The sequence below is a fragment of the Miscanthus floridulus genome, chromosome 15, assembly GCF_019320115.1.
Source record: "Miscanthus floridulus cultivar M001 chromosome 15, ASM1932011v1, whole genome shotgun sequence".
Classification (NCBI taxonomy): Eukaryota; Viridiplantae; Streptophyta; class Magnoliopsida; order Poales; family Poaceae; genus Miscanthus; species Miscanthus floridulus.
The window spans coordinates 26558557-26571498 of NC_089594.1; the positions used below are offsets into that span (position 1 = coordinate 26558557).

Genomic DNA, 12942 nt, shown 5'->3' on the forward strand with positions numbered 1-12942 from the left:
TGGTCACATAGAGCAAAAATGCATGAATAAGAAATCACAAGCTAAAGTATCCTCAATTAAGCTTGATTCTTTATATGTGCTTACCAAGGGTACAAATGGTGTGAAGGCTAAGTGCATTGGTGCACCATGGATGGGCTCAAAGAAGAAAGTCATTTGAGTGCCAAAGAGCTTGGTCACTAACCTTCAAGGACCCAAGCAAGTTTTAGTACCTAAAAAGAATTGATCTTCTTTTGTTGGTCAATTACAAAGCCAGAGGAAGCCATTGGGTTCTTGATAGTGGGTGACTCAACACACGACCGGTGATTCAAGAATGTTTAACTCAATCAATACTAGTGATAGCAATGGTTATGATAGTATTACATTTGGTGATAATGGCAAAGGCAAGGTCAAAGGGCTTGGTAAGTTTAACACCTCGGGTGTTACGAGCTTGCTTAGCACCTAGGTTAACGCCTGAGAGGAATTAGCAAAACAAGTTTTCGGGTTCAAAAGTTTAAAGCACACATGGGATTATAAACGAATCTTGTGTGACTCATTTTCATGAATAAAACAATAAATAAGTGTCGCTAGTCAATTTGTCTCGGTGCTTAACAACTTTTAAATAATCTCGTGGACAAATGTTGTTTAGGGCTTGTTTGGGAAAAGAATTGTAGACAATGCCATTTTGGCATTTAAATTCTAACAAAACTAGTTAGGCAATATATCTATGTTTTTGCACGACTGGTTGCATCGAGATGTGCACTTGAACGTGGTGTAGGTTGTGGTTGGGCTGGAAGTCATGATGCTCTCGTAAAATTTCCCAATTATGCTTTGAACATGTTAACCATGTTAGTGGCGCTCTGTCTGTGAACCGGCATTCTACGTGACCAGTCTATCTTGATGCCTCTCTTTCCTTCTCGCTGGTCATCTTCTGGTCGTATGGGTTGCTTCGTTGGGGAGATGGTAGTGTCAACTCTAGGGTAGTGCATTTTGGTTGGAACTTAGCGAGCTAATCCGCGGTTTTTGCGTCTCTTTAAATTTTGAGCGCATCACTACTCACCGTCGTACGGCTCGGCCTATGGTCGCCGCGTGCACTGCCTGCTAACTGTCTGGCCGACATGGTGCTCCGCCCACCGCACGACCCACCTAACCACGAAGGAGCTGGTTGCCTTCGCTGTCCCATCATGCTGCGACTGTTTGCCTACGCCATTGTCCTTCACTCTTTCTCTCGGTCGCTAGTGTCTTGTCCAAATTTTAATGGGGGCGCCAGCCGAGCATGTGCAGCGGTGTAGTGCTTCTTTACAGCACCATCGAGCCATCGAAGCTGCAGCAGACCCTTTCTTCCTCGCCTACCACTACGCTCGACACCTTGGCGTCCGTGCCCCTTGCTCCGGCATGCCCGTACCACCGCCACCGCACTGGCGCGGCCGTGCTCTCGTTGTCTTCGCACGCCTCCAGCTTTGGCCCTTGACCTTGCCTTACCTTCTCTCCCCACCTCACCACACCGAACTCGGGGGACCGTGACCGAAGCAGCGCCCTCCTCAGCCCAGCCAAGTCATCCGCGCCGGGCCACGGCTCACCACCGCAGAGCGCCCCGCCGGGCCATGACCACCCGCGCCTGTGGCCGAGACGGCCACAACACCATGCCGCCTCCAATCGCGCCTGCTGCACCGTCGCCCAGCTCCTCGCGTGCGCGTGTGAGCCCCACGGTCCAGCGCTGGACCGCAGCCTCAGTGCCACCACTCCCTTTCCCGCCCTTGCCACCATGCCTGTCGCCCGGTCCCCCCCTCACGAGCACGCGTGAGCGTTCTACAGGCCCACTGTGCTGCACCTCCCGAGCCCCACGTTGCCCCGCAGCCACCCCCGGTGCGCCATGGCCGCCCGTCGTCGCCTCCCTTGCCGTGGCCGCGTGTGGCCGCCGTGCCGAGCTCCACCTCGGTCCGCGCCGTAGCTAGGCGAGCCCGGTCATGGCCGTGCACCTCCCCGCGTCGCTCTGTCTCCGCTGCCGCGCCTCGCAGCACTGTCTTGCGCGAGCCCGAGCTCGACCACCGCCGCTGCCGTCGCACCAGTCCGTCGCCGCCCCGTAGCTACGCGTGTGGTGGGAGCGCCACCGGCCCTGCCCGTTTCATGAGCACAAAACTCCAAATTAAATCATTTTAGCTTTATTTCCAAAAATTCAAATTTTAGGGTGTTACACAGGTTACAGGTTCAATCTCCATTTGTGGTGTTATTTGTTTATTGCAGACAATCCATCTCTCCTCTGCTCCTACCGTTGGCCCTAGCGTCCTGCCCTCCTATTGCTAATGCCTCTCACTCAACCTGTCCTACATTCCAAGGTAAGACTGGTCTTGAGGTTCTCTAATTTTATTTGTTCATTAATTTGTTAGTTAAGGGAGGAAGGTACTCATTTGATCTATTGTATGGGAGATGTACCTATTTTCATCGACTTGTCGACTGAGGAAATAACTAAAGATTTCTGGTCTATTTTACGAAAGGAATGAACTCATGTGCTACTATATTTTTATTTGTGAATATAGATACCTAATATTTAATGTGTTTTCAACCAGAGTGTAAATGTTTAGATATTTGTATTTTGTTTCCTAAGGAACTCCTTTTCTAGATTCCGAAGCATGACATGTTTTTATTCAGATTCCCAGATTAATCAAATAGTTTTTTATATTGGCATGATGGATCACAAAATCAACAGTTACTAATGCGAGTGCCCCTTTTTTTCTTTTTTCTAATAAAAATCTCACAGTGGGGGCTTCCCCTGTTGTACATTTTGCTCAATGAAAATGCGAGGCATTTGCGTATGCTTAATTTTTTTAGTAAACCTCTACAGGTCACAAGAGCACAACACTCAGACTCTCAGAGCAAGCAAGCCGTCATTGCCCCAGGCCCAAATAATTTATCCCTAACCATAGCTGTGCATTTATCCAAGAGTGTATGTTGTTTTCTACATCTATTTTCAATTTCTTGGTCCCAAAATTTCATCCATCAAAAATAATTCTCCTCATTCAGCTACTTCATTATGATAAATTTCTTGGCCAACAAATTTTCATTTGTTTCAACCATAATCATTTTCTGTAATATATGTTGCACAAGTCTTTATGGTCAAAATCTTCTAAACCATAAAATTGTATTAATCAAATCACTAACCATGTAATCCACGTTGAAAAAGTATAACAAGTGTTGTCATAGATTCTATTGAGTCATCACCAACTCATTAAAACAGTAGCACCTAACTATAAATGTCATAGATTCTAATTTTTCACTACTAAATTGTCTCCATGTTGAAAATGTGCACCTCTGAATTTTTAGTTCCCCCACACACAAAAATTCAAATGTTTCGTGCCCAAAAGATCATCTTTTACTAAATGTGTCCTTTGTTTCAAATGCCATGCGGGTATTTTTGTTCAGCTTATGTTCGGGAGTGGGGAAGAAACAGGATTTAAGGGATTGCAACGCATGACCATCATGTGATCTGCATGCTATTACTAATTGAATTCTGGACTCAAACATGTTCTCACGAGGTTAAAAAATTGTATATGCTCTGAATTGTGAACTCAAATTGAATCTTTTCCTTTATTTTCATCCTTTTATTTTTGAGATGTCTAAATGATGGAGTGATGGATTAGTTTCCTGTTTTCTTTTTGCTGGATGGCCTGTGATTGAAAGTGATGGAGTGGATGATGTTTGTATCTCTGTTAACCCATCCCTGAGTAAAGTGATCAATTGCATGCAACTTTCAATAATGGATTGCTTTTAGTCAGTACCAGTGTACTCTATGCAAAGGCATCGATGCTGGTAGGTTAGTTTCACCTTATCTCTGCTAACCTTTTTCCTGTAATTCGCAACTAGTAGCGTTAATCAGAATATTATATGTTTCTAGATGCAAACCGAAGTTCATTGAAATGTTCATGTGGCTTGGGATGCTTCTTCCTGTAGAATATATATGCATTTTAATTAGGATTATCGCATATAAATGCAAACATCGCCTTCATTTATTTACTGAACTTGCTGTTGTTGTAGAAATACTCAGAAATATTCTTTTGTGGCATGGGTATTTGTTATCTAGCTCTTTATAAGCCTATGTTATTTTTGTACCTTATTATTTGAAGAATTATTTCTGAAGCTTCTGATAGTAGTAGGCACACCAAACTACTATGTAGTCACAATCCATGTTGATCTGTTGATTTTTCTGTAGCTTATAAGTATGCTAATATGCAAGAGAGTAGGATTCTAGGTTTTTTTCTAGACTTGCTCGGGCCTCCTTTCTTTGGCCTTTTTTTATACAGCTCTCTGACCTCTCTATACAGTTGTATATAGTGGGGGTCTCCCATGCTATACTCACGGTTCAAAAAAGAAAGAAAGAAAGAAGAAAGGGAACTTTGGCTAATGAAGAAGGAGAAGGTACAACTGCTGCACTCTCTTTACAGTAGCTTAGTTAATTTGTCTATTATATGTTTAGAGCTTGCTTACGTTCTTGCACCCCAATATTATCACCTTTTGTCCTGTGTTGATAATCCTAACTTGCTCATCATAAATCATGACCTAATTTGCTCTTGTTAGTTGGTGTGCAGAAAATCTTTATTGCCTTTCTAGCTTTGTATAGAAAATTTAATGCCACTTGCATAATTGGATATTTAGCATCCTGAAGTTTTGTAATAGCAGTCTAGTAGATGCTCTGGAGGTGTTATTTGTTGTCTATCCATTGTATGCTGATGTATAATGTATATAGAGCCTCTACTCTTCTGAAGGTTTGTGGCAACCGTAGGTGAAGTGCTCGCTTCACTTCCGAGCCGAATGGGTACTCAACATTATTTCTCACTGATTCAAGATGTTTCCTAAACCTGTTCGCTTAGTCTAGTAGATGCTCTGGAGGTGTTATTTGTTGTCTATCCATTGTATGCTGATGTATAATGTATATAGAGCCTCTACTCTTCTGAAGGTTTGTGGCAACCGTAGGTGAAGTGCTCGCTTCACTTCCGAGCCGAATGGGTACTCAACATTATTTCTCACTGATTCAAGATGTTTCCTAAACCTGTTCGCTTTTTGGTTTATACTGACTCCGCGTGTATTTTATTGTTCAAGAGTTTAGAAAGATTTCTATGCTGACAATTGCTCAACATATATTTTTTCAAAACTAAACCTGAGACGCCACTTGCCTAAACCTGTCAATTATGCAGTCTCTTCTAATTGCAAATTCAAAGCTGTTTTTCCTTGCAACTATCTATCCTATCCCACTGAGGCAGATTAGCAGCTTATTTACTTGCAAATTATGCCTTCATCTTAATCTTGCCTAGCATTGTGGTGGTTGGACCCATACTAATAAAATATATGCTTTGGAAAAAGTGAAAAGACCAACTGTTTCTATGAATAATCTATTAAGCTAGTGTCCAAATGACATGGCTTGGCTATAAGCCAAGCTTATTGGCCTTGCTCTTAACTTAAGGAATATATCAGGGTTTTTATTTTTCATGTCAGAAGTGCTAAAATGATTGTTGCTAAGATCTAATGAGCTACACAATGCAGTATTCAACTTTCATATCCTGAAAATTTATTTGATAATTTGCTTTCACGTGAACTCTCAACTTATAAATAATGTTTGTCTGGATGTAATCTCAGATGGAATGCTATATTGCAATATATATTATTCTTTACACAATGAATTCTTTTAATTTCTTGTCAGAGTCAGGAGTCTAGGAGAAGTAGTAGTTTCCTAATGGTAAACTTCCGCTTCTTACCATTTCCTTTTCAGCATGATATTTTGTTTTGGACCGCACACTTCAGAGTTTAGTCACACCCTAAACTCTGATCAAGTGAAACTATTACATTTTTAGCTAGCACTCTCTTTGCATCTTTACTAATTTTCTGCATTGATCATACTCGCAGATTCATAAGCCTTTGTGCTATCTGACATACTCTTTATTTTTGCTTAAAAAGTATGTAGGTTAGCAGTCATTTATATGCACGATGATTCAAATCTTCTGATCGCACTTTTCAATTATGAATGGGCACACCACTAGGAAGAGTGCAAAATGAGCTGTTATTATTTATTGCACTTTTTAGGGGTCAGGTAATAAACGCATATAGCTGTTGGTGGCGCCTCCCAGCTTTAGTTGCTTTTATTTGGTATATTCATACTTGTTTTTTGCCATTCAAAAATTTTGACTCATTGATGTTTATCCAGTTATTTAAGAAAGCACAAATTAGTATCTGAGTTTGCAGGAAATCCGTATGCATGGTTTACTCTATTATTAATCATGAAGTTTTTTTCAATGTTTTCTTTTGTTTCACTTCTTTTGACAGGTTAAACAATTAGCAGCCATTAGAGAAGCGACAGAAGCAAGGGTTGTATTAGTTTTGTTTTTTCTTTTTATAAAAAATATTGTATGTGATTTAGTGGAAAAAAGGTTTATGGTTTGAAACACGATTGTATGATTCATTTACCTTTAAAACCCAAGTTTTGTGACCAGCATCATCATAAATATATAAAATCACGTTTTTACCTTCCAGTTGGAGACTCTTATTTGTTGCATCTTGCCTCACCTATTTCAATATGAAATCTACCATTCAAATCCAAAAATAAGAAAACAATACACGTTCACGTTCACCTGTCAGAGAAACCACCAGGCTAAAAGAAAATCGACCAAAATCAACTGCAAGAAAAAAAAGGAAAAAAATCGGCCACAAGAGCTGACCACGTGATGTAGAAAAATAAACTAAAAGAAAACCGACGACGAAATGAAAAAAAAAGGGGAAAATCGGCCGCAAAAAAAGGAAAAACAAAAATCAGCCGCAAAAAAACAAAAAAAAAAAATCGGCAAAAGCCGACCACGTCACGTATAGAAAGGAAAACGGAAAGCCAAGGTCCGTTCTCTTCGGCATGGCCGCATGGGTAACGACGGGCAGGCATAGAGCTCGGGTACGGATTATTATTTAGTACTGTGGCACTAACTAGCGCAGTCATATATATATATATATATATATATATATATATATATATATATATATATATATATATATATATATATATATATACACTATCCTGTAGCTGGCTACAAAATAACTTATTCTGTAGCCACTTTGAGTTATGATAATTACTATGTTAATTTACGAGATTATAGTAACTCCTTACTAAGTGGTTTAATATAACGTTATGGTAAATATCCCCATGTGTTATAGTAACCCAACTATCGTAAATATGTATTGACATTATGGTAAATTAGTATATAAAATTATAGTAAATGGAGGTGGCTACAGAATAACTTATTTTGTAGCCGGCTACTGAATAGCCTCTCCCTATATATATATATATATATATATATATATATATATATATATATATGTATACGTGTACTAGGTACGTACAACTATATACGACTGAAAACGCCAGTTGCGTGCATGGTTTAGGAGTCATCAGATGTGTCCTTGACGATTTCTGGGAGCTGCACCGGGTAGCGGTGGATGGAGTCGACCCACGGCCCGTCGGCGTCGGCCGGCGGCTTGACGCACTCCCACGCAACACTGTTGCAGTCGAAGCCGGCGCCGAAGGAGATCATCCAAATCCGGTCGCCCTTTTTCATCATCCCCTTGGCCTCGATGTACGCCAGTTCGTACAGCACGGAGCTGCTGGATGTGTTCCCGAACCGGTGCAGCGTCATCCGCGACGCCTCCACGTCCTGGTCGGAGAGGCCGAGGCCATGCTGAACCTCGTCGATCACCCCGCGGCCGCCTGCATGGATGCAGATGTGCTCGAACGCCGTGCGGAAGTCCGGTCGGTAGAGCCTCACCTTGGCGCGCCCGCTGAGGAGCTTCCGCTTGAGCAAGGACAGCGCGACGAGGAGCTGCTCCGAGGCCGGCAGGACGAGGGGTCCGAAGGCGGCGATGTTGCTCTTGAGCGCGTAGCCGGCGGTGGTGGCGAGGTCCTTGGAGAGACGGATCCCGGTGTTGCCCTTGTCGTCCTCCTTCTGGAACACGCACCGGTAGTCGGCGTCCCGGGCCGCCGTCACGGTGCGCACCAGGCGGGTGAGCCTGTACCGCGCGCGCTCCGAGGAGTTGGACAGGATCATGGCCGCGGCGCCCATGCGGAAGAGGCAGTTGGGGAGCAGCATCGCGCGCTCCGTGCCGACGTAGTACTGCGACGAGAGGATCTCCGTGGAGACGATGAGGACGTGCGTGCTCGGCCGTGCCGTCTGCAGGAGGTTCTTGGCGAGGCCGACGGAGACCAGCCCCGCGCTGCACCCCATCCCGGACAGGTTGACGTTCTGCCCGTCGGCACGCAGCTTGTACCTGTTGACGACCATGTCGGCGAACACCGGCGTGGGCGTGAAGATGCTGCAGTTAACGATGAGCACGTCGATCTCCTCGGGCTTGACGCTCGTCCTGGCAAACACCTCGTCCACGGCGGAGAAGATGACCAGCTCCGTCTCGTCGCGGGAGGCCTCGAGGCTGCGGTCTGGCGGCATGTAGTGGTACGCCTCCGGCACGCACGTCTCCTCGCCGAGCCCGGAGCGTTCCAGCAGCCGGATGGCGAAGCTGACGCTCTCCTCGTCCACCAGGTACGGCATCAGGTGCGCGTGCTCCAGGCACGTCGCGAAGGGCGCCCGGAACCAGGGCTTGGGCCGGAAGCAGCCGTACTCCACGAGGTACACGTCCTTGGGCCGGCCCATGCGCCGCAGCTTGGCGACGGCGGCGGCCAGGAGCAGGGCCAGCAGGCAGTGGACAGGCCGGATCTCCCGCGCCAGCGCGAGCACCTCCTCAGGGCTCGTCCTCGGGACCACGGCGGCGGCGGCAGCCAAGGCGACGATGACGAGGAGCCCGTACATGGTCTTTAGGAACTTGACATGCAGTGGCCTGTTCATCGTGCCAGTGCCACTGTGTAGCATGCGTGCGTATAGCCTTGGCCTGTATGGTTTTTTGCCACTGCACGCGGGCGTGTTATAGAGTGTGTGTGTAGCTGAAAAGAGAGAGGAGGGAGCGTATGATTTAAAGGCTGTGTCCAGGGCATTATGGGAACGGAAAGGCAGTGCCCCCATTTTTTACAATTCGACTCTTTTCACTGTACAGTGGATTTCGGATGATTTTGAATGATTCAATAGTGTTCTGTGAGAAAAAATAAGCTAAAACAAGCACAAAATAAGTCAGCAGTAGATCAGCCGAACACCCCGTAAACTTATTTTTAGACCCTGAGAGTCGTTGGACCCTGGAAGTCGGCGTCATGAGTCCTGACATCGAGGTAACACGTCTCGACGCCACAGATTTTAACTTCGAGGTGCCTGACCGTCCACAGCAAAACATCCCAGGTGACGTTGACGCGGTTGGTAACTCGACTCCAAAATTACATGGCGCCGAACTCGGTGCCGCCCCCGTCAGCCAGTCCCGCCGTTGCCCTCGCCTCCTCCGCCGGCTTTGAATCCTCCGCCAGTGACTGGACTGTGGAGTGGTGGTGTGCTTGGAGCGGAGAGCTGAGGTCATATTTAGTTCCAAAAACTTTTCTCACATCGAATCTTATGATATATGTATGAAGTATTAAAAGTAGATAAAAAAAATTAATTACACAGTTTTGTTGAAAATCACGAGACGAACGTTTTAAACCTAATTAGTCCATAATTAAATACTAATTACCAAATAAAAATAAAAGTACTACAATAATCAAATTTCCAAAGGCCTAAGCCGGCAGCGTGGGTATAAATAGCGGGAGCAGAAGCTACCAGACTGGCGCCACGGTGAATTGAAGGCGAGCGTCGTGAATTCATGGGTGTTGCAGATGACGCAGCGGGGTAGATGGCGGGGGAATTCAATGCGCCCATCAACGTACAGTATGTATTGACCAATCCATCATCATCCGACGGTCCGAGTAGGAATAGGCCAGGCGTGCGCTTGCCTCCGCGCGCGGACTGCTGGAGCAAGGCTAGTGCATGCGCTCTGCGCTACAGAAATTGAAATTCACTCTCGGACTGACTTCAACGAAGCCCTTGTTTAGTTCGCAAAAAGTTGGAAATTTGGCTACTGTAGCACTTTCGTTTTTATTTGACGATTAATGTTCAATCATGGACTAATTAGACTCAAAACGTTCGTCTCGCAATTTCCAATCAAACTGTGCAATTAGTTTTTTTTTTCGTCTACATTTAATGCTCCATGCACGTATCGCAAGATTCGATGTGATGGATACTGTAGCACTTTTCGCGAAAACTTTTCACGAACTAAACAAGGGCGAAGAGACCTAAATACAACATCTATTACTTTGTTTGGATCTAGCATAGGGAAAAAAAATTCACCACCCAAAAGTGAGTCTCTCCAACAGACCGCAAACGCAAAAGCCCTCAAATCCGTCGGCAAGCTCCTCCTCATGGCCGCCACCTCTGCGTCCGTTGCCTCGGCCCGCACCAACCCCACGTCGCTCACCACCATCGTCGTCACCGTCCTCCGCCTCGGCCCGCACCAGATCCGCCACCCCGTGGCCCTCCCTGCCGCCGAGCCGGAGGTCGCCGCCTTGTCCGTCCAGTACCGCACCAAGGACATCCTCGTCGTCGTCTCCGGCCTCCTCTTCGGCCTCGGCTGCGGAGCCCTCACCGCCGCGTCCATGTACCTCGTCTGGTCGCTCCTCGCCTCCACGCTCGCTCCTCCTCCAACACCGGCGGCGGGCACGGGCGAGCTCCGCCCCCGCTCCCCGACGGCCGCGCCCCGCTCCCCGCCTCGCCGCATGATCCTCCTCCAACACCGGCGGCGGGCGCGGGCGAGCTCCGCCTCGGCCATGGCGCGGGCGAGCCCCGCCCCGTCGCGGGCGTGGGCGAGCTCGGCCCCGGCCGCCGCGGGCGTGCGCGGGCGAGCTCGGCCCCAGCCGGGCGCCGCGGGCGAGCTCGGCGATTTACGTAGCAAGGAGAGAGGCGACGTTTTTTTGCCTAGCGTTTAGGCGAGCAGGCAAAATGCGTCGGGTGTATGGGTCAGCTATTGGACGATGTTTTCGGGAAGACAAAGAACTGTGCGGAACGCAAAAATGGGTCTGGGTCTCCTTATTGGAGACCGTCTCACTGCACGCCGAGGTGCTTGATGATATGCTTAAAAGTGATGTCGCTTGAGTTTAATCCAAGCCTAATGACGTGACAGCAGGTTCAATAAATAGAGAGTCAGCTTTTGACAAGCTGTCGTGGAACCTTTTCATTTTGAAATGCTAAATTATTTTAGAGAGCCAATTTCCCTATGCAAATTTATCCATACTCTTGCTGACCCGTATTTAGCCATACGAAAAAAAAGCGTATGGCCTGTTTGTCTAGAGGAGGAAATGAAAGCAGACCCCGTAATGGACACCAAACGGCATTTACATGTTGCATACTATGCATTCGAGACAGACCAGGCCACCAGGGCTACGTACTTAAGGCAGAACGAAAGAATTCAAAACATAGAAATAGGAAAAACGTAGAAATAAGGTATGATAAAAAGTGAAAAACTATGGAATTTCAAAACACAGGAACAGAAAATTTAGACTGTTTGAAACACATGAATTTATAACATAGGAATTGCAAAGCATATGGTAGATAAATGTTACTTAACACATAATGATGATCTTCATAAAAACACGTCAGTAGTTACCAGGCTCTTTTTACTATTGTGGGACCCATGCACTTACTCATCCACCAGCTTTTAGCAACAGACAACCATGCATCTGATGAATTATTATCGTCGTCACCTTGGGCTTCCGCGAAGGAATCAGAAACCAAAGACTGGAGTGGAGTTTTGCTTTCCCGTGAAACTGCGTATAAACTGCAGTGTTCCGTAGGAAAGGAAAGATTACTTTCCTATGTTCCAAACGCTCTACTGTTGTCTTGTTCCTACGTTTTTATTTCCTTTGATTTTCCTACAAAAATCCTTCGTTCCAAACGCGGCCTTGCGAGTATATAATGTCTTCTCAAAGCAATAAGAGATCAAAATTCTAAGTCTGCATAAGCTTTGGTAGCCAAGCGATGTGGCCATTGTTTTTCACGGCTCCCAACAGGAGCACATCCAAGTCAATAACAAGAAAAAAACAGAGGCTCGATCAGTAGTCGGTCAGCACTCGGCACGGGAGGGGAGTGAGAGTGAGCCCTTGTTTAGGCTCCGTTTAGTTCCCAAATCTGTATAGTAACCATCACATCAAATCTTGCGGCATATGCATGGAGTACTAAATGTAGACGAAAAAAAAAACTAATTACACAGTTGGTCAAGAAATCGCGAGACGAAACTTTTAAACCTAATTAGTCCATAATTAGACACTAATTACCAAATACAAACGAAATGCTACAGTGAGCCAAAATCCAAAAATTTTTGGATCTAAACGCACCCTTAGTTGGATCCCAAAATCCAAAAAGTTGCTACAGTACCTATCACATCGAATATTTGCGGTTCGTGCATGGAGCATTAAATGTAGACGAAAAGAAAAACTAATTGCACAGTTTGGTGGGAAATTGCGAGACGAACGTTTTAAGCCTAATTAGTCAATATTTAGACACTATTTGACAAATAAAAACGAAGGTGCTACAGTAACCCAAAATCCAAATTTCGCGAACTAAACGAGGGCTGAATTTCAATTTCTGCAGCGCAGAGCGCATGCACTAGCCTTGCTCCAGCACTCCAGCAGTCCGCGCGCGGAGGCAAGCGCACGCCTGACCTATTCCTACTCGGACAGGTCGGATGATGATGGATTGGTCGATACATACTGTACGTTGATGCGCGCATTGAATTCCCCCGCCATCTACCCCGCTGCGTCATCTGCAACACCCATGAATTCACGACGCCCGCCTTCAATTCACCGTGGCGCCAGTCTGGTAGCTTCTGCTCCCGCTATTTATACCCAAGCTGCCTGCTCAGGTCACTTCCAATTCTCATCATCTCGCTCCTCCGCTCCAAGCACAGCACACGGTCCACAGTCACTGGCGGAGGATTCAAAGCCGGCGGAGGAGGCACGGGCGACAGCGGGACTGGCTA

General features: G+C 46.0%; 1 protein-coding gene across 1 annotated transcript; it reads right to left on the reverse strand.

The window, feature by feature from the left end:
* Window positions 1-7368: 7368 nt before the first annotated feature.
* On the reverse strand, window positions 7369-8843 carry LOC136506781 (3-ketoacyl-CoA synthase 5-like). The gene has a single exon (XM_066501671.1). The coding sequence runs from the start codon at window positions 8841-8843 to the stop codon at window positions 7389-7391; it is 1455 nt and encodes a 484-aa protein (XP_066357768.1). The 3' UTR covers window positions 7369-7388.
* Window positions 8844-12942: the final 4099 nt, after the last annotated feature.

Bases quoted from the DNA above. Each gene is read 5' to 3' on its own strand.
- LOC136506781 (XM_066501671.1), bottom strand. From the start codon at position 8,843: ATGAACAGGCCACTGCATGTCAAGTTCCTAAAGACCATGTACGGGCTC.